This window comes from Pollicipes pollicipes, unplaced genomic scaffold (genome assembly GCF_011947565.3).
Source record: "Pollicipes pollicipes isolate AB1234 unplaced genomic scaffold, Ppol_2.1 Scaffold_6052;HRSCAF=7182_pilon_pilon_pilon, whole genome shotgun sequence".
In the NCBI taxonomy this organism is placed as follows: Eukaryota; Metazoa; Arthropoda; class Thecostraca; order Pollicipedomorpha; family Pollicipedidae; genus Pollicipes; species Pollicipes pollicipes.
Window position 1 is genome coordinate 24776254 of NW_023596805.1, and position 16109 is coordinate 24792362.

Consider the following 16109-nt stretch of genomic DNA (forward strand, 5'->3'; position numbering starts at 1 on the left):
GCCCTCGGTACGGGACGGCCGGGTGGTGCACGCCCTCGGTACGGGACGGCCGGGTGGTGCACGCCCCCGGTACGGGCCGGCCGGGTGGTACACACCCTCGGTACGGGACGGCCGGGTGGTGCACGCCCTCGGTACGCGCAGGCCGGGTGGTGCACGCCCTCGGTACGGGCCGGCCGGGTGGTGCACGCCCTCGGTACGGGCAGGCTGGGCGGTGCACGCCCTCGGTACGGGCCGGCCGGGTGGTGCACGCCCTCGGTACGGGACGGCCGGGTGGTGCACGCCCTCGGTACGGGCCGGCCGGGTGGTGCACGCCCTCGGTACAGGTCACCAGACGGCTGGCGCGGCTCGTCCGGCCGTGTGCAGGCGCCCTCCGGCACACCGCTGTGACCCTCTGACCCCTGGGACCCGTGGCCACACCTGGCCGTTTGTTCTGTGTGTCGGCGACCTGTGGCGGTGAGACCATCTGACTTGTTTGTGCCGTGTGTTCAGGATGAACGACGCCGCAGAGTTACTAATCTCCGTTTATCGTGGAGCGTTTGTGTCCGGACTTGCGTCGAGACATTACAGTCTGATTCCCACCTCGGTATCCTGCGGCCGGTCGGTCGGGCTCCCCCGGCGACTGTGACAATAGCAACGGACGCAGCTCTGTGCCGTGATGTGACGTCATAAGTTGGGCCAGCACGGCGTGCATTGCTACCGGCGCCGATCAATCAGTGGTCGCCGATCATCGATACCGATCGGTGATTGTTGTTTCCCGTCGCGACGGTCCGCGGAATAGTCCAGAGCCCGTATCATTTTGATCGCTATTTTGCCTGTCTGTTCTGTTTGTGCCTGGTGTGAAGCATGTGAGGGTGATGAGCTGAGTGGCAATGTGACCTCTGACTTGTGTGTTTGCCTGTATGTGACCTTTGGACAGGCCGTGACCCGTGAGCTGTGCTGCTGACCCGTGGGATGTAGTGGTGTGCTCTCCGACCCCTGACCTGACCTCAAGCACCTGATCTGATCTGACCTCTGGGGCATCTGACCTGATCTGTGAGGTATCTGATTTGGCTTTTGAGGCATCTGACCCGGCCTTGAGCCATCTGGTCTGACCTGTAAGGCATCGGACCTGGTTTCTGAGGTATCTGACCTGACCTCTGAAGCATCTGACCCGACCCTTGATGCATGTGACCTGACATCTGAGACATGTGACCTGACCTCTGAGGCCTGCGACCCGACTTCTGAGGCATCTGACCTGACCTCTGAGGCATCTGACCTGACCTGGGAGGGATATGACCCAACCCCCTGAGGCGTCTGAAATGACAGTGGCATGTCACCCGACAGGCAAGTCCTTGCAGTACGGCTGTCAACATGTGTACGAGTCGATGCCGCGACTTCTCAGCATCTGGCTCGACTACGGCGCCCAGGAGAGCGGCAGCAAACAGCGACCCGCTGACGCCGCCCTGGTGGCCAAGGTGAGAACTAACACCCTCGCCCAGAGGAAGGACGCCAAACCGTGGCCGTCCGCCGCCGCCCGGAGGGCTAAGGTCAGAACCAGTGGACGCACAGAGGCTGTGGTGATGTGATGAGAGTTTAGAGATAATGTAAATTATCGATAGCTAGTTTCCGACTGCAACCAATGAGTGTACCCCCCCCCCCCCCTGCAGGGGCGCAGTTTGACTTACACGTCAAACTGCTTCTGCAAACTTGTGATATATCTCCTCTCGAATCACCCATCCAGCAAAGAGCGGACCTTGCAACGTATCATGAGGCGCGGAGCTCGCGCCCCGTGATTCGCGACATCACTATTATTTGAAAATGGAGCATGAAGGGGGTAGCATTTCCAATTGTGGCGTCTCGTCAGGCGTATCGTGGCGGATTACGGTGCAGGGTGCCGTACACTCCCCTGGTTGGGATATCATAATGCATTGCACACATGGACTGTGTGCAATCCTTTTGACAATTTAAAAACGTTTTTCTGTTGTCCTTAACTCATGATTCACCAGTTCTGCAATCTAATGCCACCACATTCTGCCGCCGCAATTGATAGACCTCTGACCAGCTGATCTCTTAGCTGATATATCTCCGACCAGTTGAAATAGGTCTGACTAGCTGATATCTGTCCAGCTGATGTACTTCTGACCAGCTGATATCTCGTGTGTGCGGAGCTGACGTGAGCGTGAGACAGCTGTGGAGACCGCCCCCCCCCCCCCCCTGACACCTCCCGGGCCGCCTGTGCCGGCAGAGCGTGGAGCTGATGTGTCACCGCGTGGGACAGCTGTGGAGACCCCCCCCCCCCCTGACGCCTCCCGGGTCGCGTGTGCCGGCAGAGCGTGGAGCTGATGTGTCACCGCGTGGGACAGCTGTGGAGACCGCCCTCCCCCCTGACACCTCCCGGGTCGCGTGTGCCGGCAGAGCGTGGAGCTGATGTGTCGCCGCGTGGGACAGCTCCTGGAAGCGCTGCCGCTCTACTGCTTCCTCACTTCGTTGCCCCAGATCATCTCCCGCATCTGCCACGGCCGGCCGCAGGTGTACGCCCAGATCCGCGACATCCTGGCCGCGCTGCTCGCCACCTACCCCAAACAGTGCATGTGGTACGTGCGCCTGCGCAGGGACGCGGCGTCCCCGGGCGAGCGACACCGGTCTCTTGAAGGCTGTACCTCAAGCGTGTTGTGGGGCCTGGGAAAGATGAGCACTCTCTATGCCGATTGTAACAATTTATTGTTACAGTGAATAGTTTTCAGCGCACTTTAAATGCGGAAGGCAAACAGATGTAAAAAGTTGGAAGATGCGGTGCGTGTTCCAGGTTCTCCAGGTATAATATTTTAAAGCCTCAACGGGAAGGATCTCCGGTGTCTGCAAGTCTTAAAACATATGTTGTTTGTTTGCCAGCATCCCTAGTGTTTCGAGTGTCGTTTGTTGTTATCAGTTGACATGGTGTCATTAATAGCATTGGCGATATCAAAGTAGCATACTGAAGGTCATCCTTCAATCAACTTCATATTTCAAAAAGGACTCGATAAGTTCCCCCCCCCCCCCCGCCCAAATGTGTTAAGCCTAGAGAAAGAATTGGAAGCAAATAGATGTCAGTCCAGATTTTAGGGCTTGCGAACATACCGAGGTTTGCGAGCTGCACGAATGTGTATACATGCATGAATAGTGTCACTGTTAGATTTTGGAATGGTCTAATGCCTAAAACATCTTCCGCAGTCCAGTTACAATGTAGTCGGACACTTCGTTCACCGGCCATTGCTTTCGCCACGTTGGTCGTTTGCAGAGGCTATGCAGTTTCCACGATAACACACCTGCCCAATGCCACGTGACACAGGTGTTCGTCACCCACCATCCAAACGTTCGAAACACCCACCTTGCTGTCCGCCTCCAGCCGCACAACTTCCGTCCTCCGTAAATGCGCCGTCGTCGGGGATCGAACCCACGGCCTCCGTGTGTCCGCCGCCGCAGGTACATGCTGGCCGTGTCCCGCTCGTCCTACCCCATGCGCGTGGAGCGGTGTCAGGACGTGTTCTCGCGAGCCAAAGCCAAGAAGCCCTCGCTGGGCCAGTTCATCTCTGACGCCACCAAGCTGGCCGATAAGCTGATCGACCTGTCGAACAAGCCCGTCGAGAAAAAGGTGGGTGGATTTGGCGGACGGTGGGTGGATTTGTTGGGCTATGGGTGGGTTCGTTGGGTGATCGGTGTATTTAGCGGACGGTGGGTGGGCTTTTGGATCGATAACACGCGGAATGGAAACGTGTGGGCAGTAGGCGGGAGTCTAGAGAGAAGCCGTGTTTGGCTTGCCGGCTGCTTTATCTGCACAAATTCTGGTGTGTCGTATACTGGTGAAGTGCACGCGCGCTGGTGCCGTTGCGTGTCGCATGTGAGAAGATCTGGGCCAGGGCAGAGATTGGCAGGTTTAACGTGGCCAGCAGAACGGTAGCATTAGAAGCCAAGGACTGAACGTAATATGCACCGTTTAACTGCGTCATGTACGCGTGATCTTCACCCCTTTTCCTTTGACCTGTGCCACGTGACCTGCGAGGCCGGGGTGATGCTGAGGTAGGTATGCATGCCAAAGGTGGTTGAATGTCGTTTGTACTTGTACCGATATTCTGTATTGCTGTCTGTGACCTTGACCCCTGACATGGCCCCGTGATATCCAACTCTGACCTCTGACTGCTGAAATATCAACCACATGGTCTCTGTCCCGTATCCCGTGACCTTTACCATGCGCCCGTGACCTTTGACATACACTCCGTGACCTCGGCATGTGCACCGTGACCTTTCACCTGTAACCCGTGACAACGTAACCTTTCACCTGTAACCCGTGACCTGTACCCCGGCCCTCTGACGCATATGCCGCGACCTCTGACCGGTAGACGAGCAAGGTCAGCCTGGCCTCGTTCTTCCCGAGCATCCGCCGTCTGGTGTCGGCGGGATTCTCTCAGATTCTGGTGCCGCTACAGCAGCAGATGACGGTGAGACGTCGCCGCACGATCGAATGATGACGTCATCGTCCCCAGCATAGCATTGATTGAGAACAAATTGACGACCGTTATGTCTAGAAATCGTGTTCGCGGACGCCAGATATGATCGACTCAACAACTATATTGTTGGCTTTTGATCGCCGCATGGCTTATGGAATGGCGGGTTTGAATGACATTATGGCGTTATGGTGCCTGGGTGACCTTGGAACAGGCTCCCCAAAAAAGCCTGCACATCTTCTGACGTTTACTTAGAAACCACGTGGGTTGATGTCGTAAGAAGGATAGGCCTGTGAACTACACCGAATGATCTTCAGGATGGCTGTTTCAGCTCAAAACCCCATACAAACGTGGAACACTCCCTTTAAGCATCATTTCGGTCCTCCACTTCGCGATTCGAAAGGCTGATCTGGGATTGGCAGTTCCTATAACATCAGACTGATATGAATTGACTCACTATGACACACAAAAATTCAACAACACATGTCATTGGCACTGCGAAAGCCTTATCACCCTTGCTTGCGTCAATTCCCCGGCGCGCTGCGGCGAGTCCGGTAAGCTCAGCTAGTCCGTGCGTCCGCCAGGTGACTCTGCCAGAGACGGCGGCGCAGCACGGCTTCGGCTTCCGGCCGTTTCCGGAGGAGCAGGTGTGCATCGCCAGCTTTGAGGACGAGCTGGAGGTGATGCCCTCCCTGGTCAGGCCGAAGAAGATCACCATCCGCGGCACCGATGGCAAGAAGTGGGTGATGACCGTGTTCCTGCCGGTTTTGATTTGTCAGCCGTTCGGGCCGAGTAGCAGCGCAGATCTACACTCAGAACAAGTGTTGCGTTGGTCTGCTCTGTATTATAAATGACGTTGGCAGTCGGTGCCCGTTGGCGTGGGAGACTTCTTGGTGCGGGTCATCCCACCTTTTGTCGCCTCGTTTTGCGCGCTGTTCGTGGCGCACCGAGTTCTGGTCACCAATATTGGCTGTCATATTGTAGCATGTTAGTTAAGGTGGGCTTGTGCATAGTACGCCGCAGTTTTTGAGTACCAATCAGTGCCACGTTCCTATATGTATCGAGTTCAAATCTTAACGACACCTGGCCTTTTACCCGGATCATGGGAGAAATCCCCACTCATGAACCCCCATGCCTGCACGAACGTTTTAACATCACCCACTTGCTCAAAAACTCCTCGACTGGGATTCAAACCGGCGTTGTCAGGTACACGATGATGGCCAAGCCCAAGGACGACCTGCGCAAGGACTCGCGTCTGATGGAGTTCAACACGCTGGTGAACCGGCACCTGACACGGCACGGCGAGGCGCGCGAGCGGAGTCTGCGGATCCGCACCTACACCGTCATCCCGCTCAACGACGAGTGCGGACTGCTGCAGTGGGTGTGTACGCGCTCTGACATGGAGATTAAGTGATGCTTGAGGATGAGTGTGGCCCGCTGTGTCTGGTGCGTACACACTGTGACATCGCGGTAGCGTGTAATACGCTGTTACCTCGTTTGCGGAGCATGAACTGCGACATAGCACGGCCGTGGAGGCTGTTTGACATCGCCTACGGCTGGCTGTTGTGCTGCCGAAGTGATGCGATGCGGCAACCGGTAGACAGTCAATTTGGAGTTTGATTCGCTGCTGGGCGCACCGCGGGCGAGGTAGCCCGCGGTAGGCGGTTTGATACATGACCCACTCTACCCAGTGTTGAGTGTTTAGCTGTAATCGCCGCCTTAAAGACATCACAATACGATTATCACATTGTCAGTCCTGGTGAAAGCGCCGTGCGTGACACATCGAGCACGCACCCCGTGAGCTAGCGCCCAGGGTCTGAACTACTCCGGCGAACGTCCGCTAACCCTTGCTGACCCCTGATGACCTCCCAAGAACCCTGTCATTGGACGCCGTCCTCTGTTATCTCCTGTCGGCAGGCGTAGCCACGGACAACGTCACAGGCTCAATAAGCCTGTTTGTCCTGGAACCCCGCCGACCATATTTGACCGCCAAGTGACCTTGTGCTGACCTCTGATGACCCCTGCTGTCCTCTGGTTACTCCTGCTGAACTCTGATGGCCCCCGCTGACCTCTGATTACCCGTACTGACCTTTGATGACCCCTGCTGAACTATGATGGCCGCTGCTGACCCATGATGACACCTGCTTACCTCTGATGCTCCTTACCGACCTTTGATGACACCTGCTGACCTCTGACCGCCGGCGACAGGTGCCGAACCTGAGCGGTATGCGCCAGGTGCTGCTGAGCCAGTACCGGCAGCGGGGCGGTATGATGACCAACGCCGAGCTGAAGCAGACTGCGGCGCAGCTGGACGACTCGCTGGAGAGGAAGCGGGCGATCTTTACGGAGAAGTTGCTGCCGCGACACCCAGCCGTGCTGGGCGGCTGGCTCCGGGCCACCTTCCCTGACCCGCAAGCCTGGTGAGGGCACACCGTCGTCTGTTGCCTGGTGTGCTGCGCCGCTTTGGGATTGCCTGACTCGGCCGTCCGTCATATGGGTGTGCCATCTCATTGATCTAACTCGCTCGTCAACATCACTCTGCTGTCGTGCTCAGTTGTGTGTCTCAGCTTTCTGTCGTCTGACTTTGCAAATAAGCAGCACCATACTTCTCCACTAGCATTTGTCGTCCTGCATACGACACTACGGTATACCGCGCCACGGAAATGTCCAACGCACGACCGAAGCGTGCCACGGTGATTGTCACGTAATGCCTAACACATCATCAGACTGTTTGACACGTCACCAGACCGGCTGATACATCACCGGACCGCCTATACGTCACGAGACCGTTTGGCACATTACTAGACTGTTTGACATGTCACCAGACCGTCTGACGCATCACCAGACTGTTTGGCATGTCATCAGACCGTCTGACACATCACCATACCGTGTGACACAGCATTAGACCGCCTGATGCGTTAGCAGACTGTGACACGTCACCAGACCGTCTGACACGTCACCAGACCGTCTGACACGTCACCAGGCCGCCTGACACGTCACCAGACCTTGTGACACGTCATTAGACTGTCTGACACGTCACCAGGCCGCCTGGCACGTCACCAGGCCGCCTGACACGTCACCAGACCGTCTGACACGTCACCAGGCCGCCTGACACGTCACCAGGCCGCCTGACACGTCACCAGACCTTGTGACACGTCACCAGACCGTCTGACACGTCACCAGGCCGCCTGACACGTCACCAGACTGTCTGACACGTCACCAGGCCGCCTGACACGTCACCAGACCGCCTGACACGTCACCAGACGGTCTGACACGGTACTGCTCTCTCGTCAGGTACGCGGCCCGTCTCAACTACGCCCGGACGGCCGCTGTGATGTCCATGATCGGCTACATCCTGGGTCTGGGCGACCGCCACGGCGAGAACATACTGCTGGACTCCTCCAGCGGCGACTGCGTCCACGTGGACTTCAACTGCCTCTTCAACAAGGTCAGCGTGTTGGAGGTCGGCGGGCTGTGTAACAGGGCGTCCGTGGTGGAGAGGTCAGGCAGCTTTGCAGTAAAGATGGCTGGTGGAGATAGGACTAGTTTCGGGCGAGATCACAGGCGTGAGAGCAGGGACTTACCTGTACTGTTTGATTATGTCATAAATGTCCCAAGTATGGTCTGTATTTTTAACTAGGGCCGCCGCTTAGGTCGGCGCTAGGTGCGGTACGTGATCAGTGTGACCCCTCTCCCGCTGTGTAACCCCCACCAGTGTGACCCAGCTCCTATGTGACCCCTCTCCCGCTGTGTGACCTTTCTCCCGTTGAGTAACCCGTCCCCCGCTGTGTGACCCCTCTCCTGCTGCATGACACCTCCCCCGCTGTGTGACCATGTCCTGTGTTACCCTACTCCTGTGCGACCCTTCTCCCCTTATGTGGTCCTCTCCAGTATAACCCCTCTCCCCTTGTGTGACACTGTCCTGTGTGATCTTACTCCTGAGTGACCCTTCTCGCATGTGTGACTCCTCCTGTGTCTTCCCCTTCCCCCTGTGTGACCCTCCTTTGTGACCCCTCTCCTGTATGACCCCACACCTATGTGACCTCACTCTTGTGTGACCCCCTCTCCCCATCTATGACTCCTCTCCCCCTGTGTGCCCCCACTCCTGTGTGACCCTATTCCTGTGTGACCCCACTCTTGTGTGACCCCTGTCCCCTCATGTGATCCCCCTCCTGTGTGACCCCACTGCTCTGTGACCCCTCTTCCCCTGTGTGACTGCTCTCCCTCTTGTGTGACCCTTCTCCCCTGTGTGACCCCTCTCCCCTTGTGTGACCCCTCTCCCCCTGTGTGACCCCTCTCCCCCTGTGTGACCCCTCTCCCCCTGTGTGACCCCCTCTCCCCTTGTGTGACCCCTCCTCCCTTGTGTGACCCCTCTCCCCTGTGTGACCCTCCCCCTCTCCCCTGTGTGACCCCTCTCCCCCTGTGTGACCCCCTTCCCCCTGTGTGACCCTCTCCCCTTGTGTGACCCTCTCCCCTTGGTGACCCCTCTCCCCTTGTGTGACAGCTATCCCCTTGTGTGACCCCTCTCCCCTTGTGGACCCCTCTCCCCCTATGACCATCTGCTGTGTGACCCTTCTCCCCCATGTGATCTCTCCCCATGTAACCCCTCCCTACGTGACCACTCCCCTCCCCCATGTGACTCCCTCTTTCGCGCGTGACTCCCCTCTGTGTGATCACTCTCCCCCATGTGACTTCCCCCTGTGTGACCACACTCTCCCATGTGACTTCCCCCTGTGTGACTGCTCTCCCCCATATGACCCTTTTTCTTTCTCTGTGCCCAGGGGGAGCTGTTTGACTGGCCGGAGCGGGTGCCGTTCCGCCTGACCCACAACATGGTGGACGCTCTCGGACCGACGGGTGTCGAGGGGGTGAGCGTGTGAGGGGAGGGGCGCCGACCGCGCTCTGACGTGGCTTACAGGGTTCAGACCAGGCTGGCAGTGCGTGGGAAGTGTGGCACGGTGTACTGACGGTTAGCTAGCTCACAGTTCTATAAAAAAAACAACGTACTAGAGCTGGCGTCTGTAACCTTTCGAGTTTACCGGGCTAGGCTTTGATATCTGGACTATGCTAGCTGTAGTTCTGACCGTGCCGCGGCGTGTTGCCAGCTGTAGTTCTGACTGTGCCGTGGTGTGTCGCTAGCTGTAGTTCTGACCGTGCGTTGGTGCGTTGCCAGGTGTACCGGACGGCCTGCGAGGTCACCATGTCCGTGATGCGCCAGCAGCAGGACGCGCTGATGTGCGTGCTGCGCCCGTTCGTGCACGACCCCCTGGTGGAGTGGAGCAAACAGGAGCGCAAGACCAGGGACGTCGGCGAGATCGTCAACGAAAAGGTCCTTTTTTGGCCAGCGGGCGGAGGCCCCCGATGCCGCGCCGTTTGTTCGTTTCATTAGAGAATGCGTCGTAGGCCCCGGTGACTGTTGATGGAAAGTTCTCAGTTCATGCGACCGTATCACTGAAAGCGCATTTGTAACCGAGCCTAGGTATGTTTCATAGTCCCATCTTACTTGCACCACGAAGACAGTCACCGTGCATGTGGTTGGTGACCCGTGATCATGACATATGGTCATTGTATGCCTGTGACCGTGCCATACAGTGACCGGAGTGTGATTACTAAACTCCGTAGCCTAACTCCGTGCGGCCGGTAGCCCCATGTTTACGCTACCGAGCGGCGTCGTATGCGCACTGACTGGTGGCGCCTCTGGCGGCAGGCTCAAGCGCACGTGGGAGACATCGAGCAGCGGCTGCGGGGGCAGGTGCGCTCGAAGCTGAAGCCGGTGCCGATCCCGCTGTCGGTGGCGGGTCAGGTCAACTACCTGATCGAGGAGGCCACCAGCGTCGACAACCTCTGTCAGATGTACATCGGCTGGGCGGCTCACTTCTGAACGCTCTCGCTCTCGGACCGGGCCCGCGCTCCCAGACGGGGCCCGCGCTCCCAGACCGGGCCCACGCTCCCAGACGGGGCCCGCGCTCCCAGACCGGGCCCACGCTCTCGGAGCGGGCCGCGCTCCCAGACCGGGCCCGCGCTCCCAGACCGGGCCCGCGCTCCCAGACCGGGCCCGCGCTCCCTGACCGGGCCGCCGGCTGGTCTGCGCCGGCCGCTTCTCGGTCGACTGCAGTTCTGAATCCGAGAACGTGTCGGCTGAGTGGGCACCTTTGGACGGCAACGTCGTCGGGTTTTTGGCGCCTGTGATCTTCAGCTTGTCAATGTGCGTGTTCGTGGTGTCCTTGTTTTGTGCAGGGGATGTATAGTTGCCGGGAAAGCTGAGCCGTTTAGACACCGTCGATACTCCGCGGATCGTCGGTTGGTTTCTGCGATCCTTGTTATTGTGGCTGTTGCGTTATCCTACCGACGCATTAGTCGATACTGACGTGAGAAGGAGAACGCGTTATTTATGCACACCGTTCGTGCTGGTGTCTGCTGTTGCCTTCGCTGCGTTTTCTGAGCCATGTTGGATAGCTGGTTGGGATTTGGAAGGTTCTTTTTTGGTTCAGTGGGAGATTTGTTTTGCCGCGTGTGTGGGTCGTCTGGTGCGCTCTTGTCCAGTGGGTGCTAATGGACGCGTGTCGAAAGACGCATTTTCGCCGAATACAACTTCGACCGGCATTTGGCCCTTTGCATGTTACCCTGCAACACGAGGTCTTCCCGAGGCCTACTGACCAACGCTGTTTGGGGTCCAGGATTTCTTGGATTCATCGCCACCTAGATGAGTTCAGTTATATGCACCACCTACGTGACAGACCTCATACAAGCACTAATCCCATTGGATGTTTTGCAGCGCGTGCTATGTAAAGATAGACATCACACAGCGAGGACAGGTGCATTGTTGGTAGTGCGGTCCTTGCAAATGTCACGTGCTCGTGACATCCCTCCTGGGGTCGTGCAATGCCCCCACGTTGAACTATGCAGATGCTGGAATATCCGCCCGTGTCAAAGATTGCGTCGAAATCGGAGCTTCTCCTACGGCGGCTGCTACCGGTGTGAGCGCACCATGTTGCAACGCTTGTAAGGGCTTCGGAGAATTCGCATCAAAGAGAGGATGCAGGCAGTCATACTTGTAAGCAGGCGGTATCCAAATCCATACCGGTAAGCGCCGCTGCAGCTGTGGCGGTAACCAGTTGTGGTCTACACGTAGTTAACTAGTACCGGGTGATAAACTGGCGAAGACAAGCGCAAAAGCAAACTATGGACGGTTTCGATAACGTGTGGGGAGCGCGAGGTGAGTTTGATCGTGGTTTGAACTTCTTGAAACAGGAAGTCCTCTGTGCCATCCCATCGAGGGGATCGTCATCCGACGTCGCCCCCCCCCCCTCCCCCCCCCCCTCTTCAGGTTTGGCTCGAGGTACAGATGGCGGTAGAAAGTTGTTTTCCTGAGACATGTATACGGCGAATGGAAACGCTCCCGGCGCGCCGGCGATTTTCACCAACCGCGGCAGGCCATGGCGCACAAGTGAAGCATGGACGTCAAAGAGATGTCCAAAGAAGATGAACAGCTCCACCTGGGTCCGAGCCACCATGCGTCACAACACAACCACTGTCAAACATTCGCCCAGTCATAGCACATGAACAATGAGCGTTGCGGGAGATTACTTCCCGCATTATTTCACAACCCCTCGTTCAACATTGCTTAATGTCATTGCTCAGCTCTGCACAGCACCAAATGTACTTCGCGTGAAAACGTCACCAACGAACCTCACTGACTTCACGGGCTCACGCGGCCCTGGCGCTCACAGATACGGGTTTGTACTTGCTGACCACCGCTGCATAGCTTCCCATCTGGTCCGCGCCATCAGCACAGCTGCAGCTGCAGGGCCGATATGTACTCCATGGCCATCTGGAGCGTCTCGTGCTTGGAGAGCTGCGACTCGCTGCCCTGCGGCAGGTGGTGCCGCAGCAGGTCGAACGCCTCGTTGAGCCGCTGCATGCGTCGCCGCTCGCGGCAGTTGGCGCCCTCCCGGCGCCGACGCCATACCGCCTCGCTGGCCGGCGCGCGCCGCTTCTTCTTCGGTGGCGGCGCCTCGGCTTCGACCGCGGCCAGCGCTCTCAGCCAGGGGCGCGCGCAGGCGGAGGTGGCCGCAGCGATGGTTTGTGGTCTGGGGGACGGGCTGGGGCCTGCAGCCGGATCAGCTTCGGTCCCTGAAGCACAGGTGGTCAAAGTCAGTCTCCTCACAGCGTAGCAATGTGATGCATCTTATTTCCTGTGAAAAAGATCACGATCTCTGAAAGAGAGATGGAGCCTATCGCGCTACGGGAGCGCTTGCTTACGAATAAAACCGCAGGTGGGGCAAGCCTTGCTTGACCCATGACAGCCTATCCAGTTTAAGCTGCCTCGAACGGCCGTCAACCTATCTGGGAGTCAGAATAGTCACAGCCCCCGATCTCAGCTACACGACTTTCAGTACCAACGAACAGTTCGACAAAAGTTGTGGTGTGTAAGTTGTCTGCTATTCGCATGCGAGCTGATCCATCAGGTGTTTTCTCACTGAGCATTGCACTATAACATTGTACTATCTCGATGAAAGGCCTGAAGAACATGTGGAAACTGGGGCCAGATGTCGATGCAACAGCGCTGCGGCGGCATGGGATGAGTTCATTCCAACCCAGGGGAAAACGGGTGAACGCACTGACAGGCCCAAGGGAGAACGGGAGGACGTACTGACAGACCCAGGGGAGAACGAGCGGGCGTACTGACAGACCCAGGGGAGAACGAGCGGACGTACTGACAGACCCAAAGGAGAACGGACGGACGTACTGACAGATGCAGGTAGAACGGGCGGACGTACTGACAGACCCAGGGGAGAACGGGCGGACGTACTGACAGACCCCGGGGAGAACGGACGGACGTACTGACAGACGCAGAGGAGAACGGACGGACGTCGTACTGACAGACCCAGGGGAGAACGGGCGGACGCGCGGACAGCAGTGTGAGTCTAGGGCGAACCCGTCGGCACCCGCGTGTCAACTTTGGACCTTCCGGTTTGTGACATTTTTATTGATGTGAAGTATCGGCAACGACAACCCACAACGACGTGAAATCTGCGATGTGCAAATTTCGGCTTTTCAATTTGCATCTCTGTTTTTTTCAAAAAACTTATTCAGCCTATACGTAATGCACTTAAAAACTCCCCGACCAAAATGTGCGTCGACCATCGAGTTTAAAGCATCTAATGCCATTTTTTCCAAAGCCAATTTTGAATGCGAGTCGTTATCATCCAAAGCAAAGGAGAGATAGAATCATCACAAAATTTGCAGGCGTTTAGTCCCACTTATCGCGACAAATTGGACCAGGAGGACAAACAGACCAGCGGACAGAGCGATGGACACAGACAGACAGGCAAACAGACAGACGGACAAACAGACAGGCAGACGCAGGGACAGCAAGGCACTGAAACAGATAGATACAGGGACAGAAAGACACAAAGGTACAGGAACAGACCGAGGTAGGGACAGAAGAGCAGACGGTCGGGTAGATAGGTGTAAGACGGATCCGGTAGATTAAAAAACGTAAAACATGTCAAGCCTCATTTTGTTCAATTTCATTGACCGTCTTAATTACACCTACTGCAATGTCAACAAAATGGGTTTTGCAAATATCTTGCAGCTATAGCTTGTGCCTGCAATACTCCACCAACCTGTGTAACTGGTGCTGAAGATGGCTGGCTTAGTGACCTCCGTCTCGGGCTCATCCTTGATAACAAATGTCACTGCACCTGTTGATTTCTCGAGTGATGCCCTGCGGTATTCAACGTTCTGGTCACGTGCTACCACATGTACGATCTCCAGCAGTGGTATCCTGGTCTGCCGGAGATTGTCTTCTGTGTTTACAGTCTCCTGCAGTGGTACCCTGGCGTTCTGGCCGCTATTATCTAGCACAGTGTTCAGCAGTGGTACCCTTGAGTGCCGGTCACTTTCCTTCAGTACAGTCTCCAGCAATGGCACTCTGGACTTCCGGTCACCGTCCTGCAGTACAGTCTCCAGCAGTGGCACTATAGAGCACTGGTCGTTACCCTCCATCTCTGCACCATCGTCCAGACCGCCTGCCACCACCCACGTCATTGCAGCGCCCCTACGCCTCAGCCGCGTCGGGCCAGCTGGCAACTGTCAGTTCGATGCCTCCGTGCACCACTCGGCAGCTTCGGGGCTACCCTGCTGCGTCACCCAGACAGACAAAACTCCACCTGTATCACCGAAACCCTGGTCCGCACTAGTGCTCTGCGGGGGCTGGCGTAGAGGGTTTTCCTGCGGGGAGCCCTTCCGGACGCAGGAACTGGTTCCTGATTGGTCCGCGGGAGGATGGGGGCGGAGCCGGAAAGCATGTGGGGCTCAGCGTGTTTCCGTGGGGCAAAATCTGAGGGGGGGGCTGAAAACAGGGCCGCTGCCTTTTGTTTAATTGCCCCCCCCCCCCCCCCCCTCTCCCCCCGCCCGCCTCCCTCCAACTGCGATTTCGGTTTAAGAGGACAGCCTTGTGAGAGGCCCTTTGCCTACAATGTGAGCCGTGTTAAAGATGTAGGCGGGGTTATCCAGTCTGGCAGTGAAGTTCAACCAAGACGTCTTAGCGAACTCCGTAAAAGATTGTTTCACTCCCCCTCTGCCTCCACGCACACAGATACATACACAATGCATGATTACAATTGGTCGTCCTCACCATTTGGTGATGATGGGGTGTTACCAAGTATGGACTGACAGTCCCAGTTTGTTTAAACACTTAAGATCCTGGGACTGACTGAATGTATTCCTCTCAAACGTTTGCGAGCGCTGGAGCGGCAAGAAAATATGCAAACCCTCGATGAACAGTCTTGTCATTTGCCAGTGGCTTGTGACAATTGTAATGTTTCCATGGATTGAGAAAAGTTCAAAAAAGACAACAAGGAAGCAAGAGACAAGTAACAGGGAAATCAAGCTCTTGGTTTTGAAATTGAGTTTTCATGCTGAGAATAACCAGCTTTCAATGTACCATGAGACACTGGTCAAATGAAAATAGTAACATCAATGGATTCTCCTGACCAGAAGATCCCGATATGTCTCAGCCTGATGGTCTAAAAAAACCGGATGGTCTCAACACAACTGGCAGCCCCAACACTGACAACTACATATTCCATGCCGCTGTAGTCCAGACGGAATGGTGGAAAAACCTAAGTTGTTCAGTGCTTTTACGAGGAACATTGTTCGCAGAGATAAGACAGTAGTAATAGTCTTATTCCTCGGAAAAACCAGGGGAATGGAGAAAGAGATGGGATGATGTTCCGGCAACATGCACTTATTTTTGACAATAAGATATAAGAAATGGGATAAAAAAAACTGTTGAATACTCGTGCATTGGCTTCATTCATCATATTCATTGCTGATTTATTGAATACGAGCAAACTTGTTACTGTCAGTATCATGTAAAAGAACCTAGAGCATACCACTATTCTTTCGTATTCTTTTTATGTTGCGCGTTTAAGACATTGGTCCTACCAATACAATGCAACATCCCCTTTTCCTTAGCGAGCAGTAATCATGATTAAAAGACGACTTTAAAAAACAAATATTTACCAGAAAAGGAAAATTGTCATTAATTTTGTGTCGTTTTTATCCGTGCCGTTATGGATCAAATCCTATACTGCACATTGAAGGCATGAATACCGCCGACCCGCTTCCCATAGAACGTAT

The 16109-nt window shown here is 56.0% G+C and overlaps 1 protein-coding gene across 1 annotated transcript in view; it reads left to right on the top strand.

The window, feature by feature from the left end:
* The window catches only part of LOC119104385 (serine/threonine-protein kinase ATR), a 48115-nt gene extending 37643 nt beyond the window's left edge, over positions 1-10472 (top strand). The window contains exons 12-22 of the mRNA XM_037228081.1: positions 1324-1454; positions 2395-2573; positions 3442-3610; positions 4356-4454; positions 5045-5199; positions 5667-5841; positions 6669-6880; positions 7755-7908; positions 9242-9328; positions 9634-9789; positions 10168-10472. Coding sequence (XP_037083976.1) covers positions 1324-1454; positions 2395-2573; positions 3442-3610; positions 4356-4454; positions 5045-5199; positions 5667-5841; positions 6669-6880; positions 7755-7908; positions 9242-9328; positions 9634-9789; positions 10168-10341 — 1691 coding nt within the window. The 3' untranslated portion in view covers positions 10342-10472. The remainder of the gene's footprint in view (positions 1-1323; positions 1455-2394; positions 2574-3441; positions 3611-4355; positions 4455-5044; positions 5200-5666; positions 5842-6668; positions 6881-7754; positions 7909-9241; positions 9329-9633; positions 9790-10167) is intronic.
* The last annotated feature ends 5637 nt before the right edge of the window (positions 10473-16109 follow it).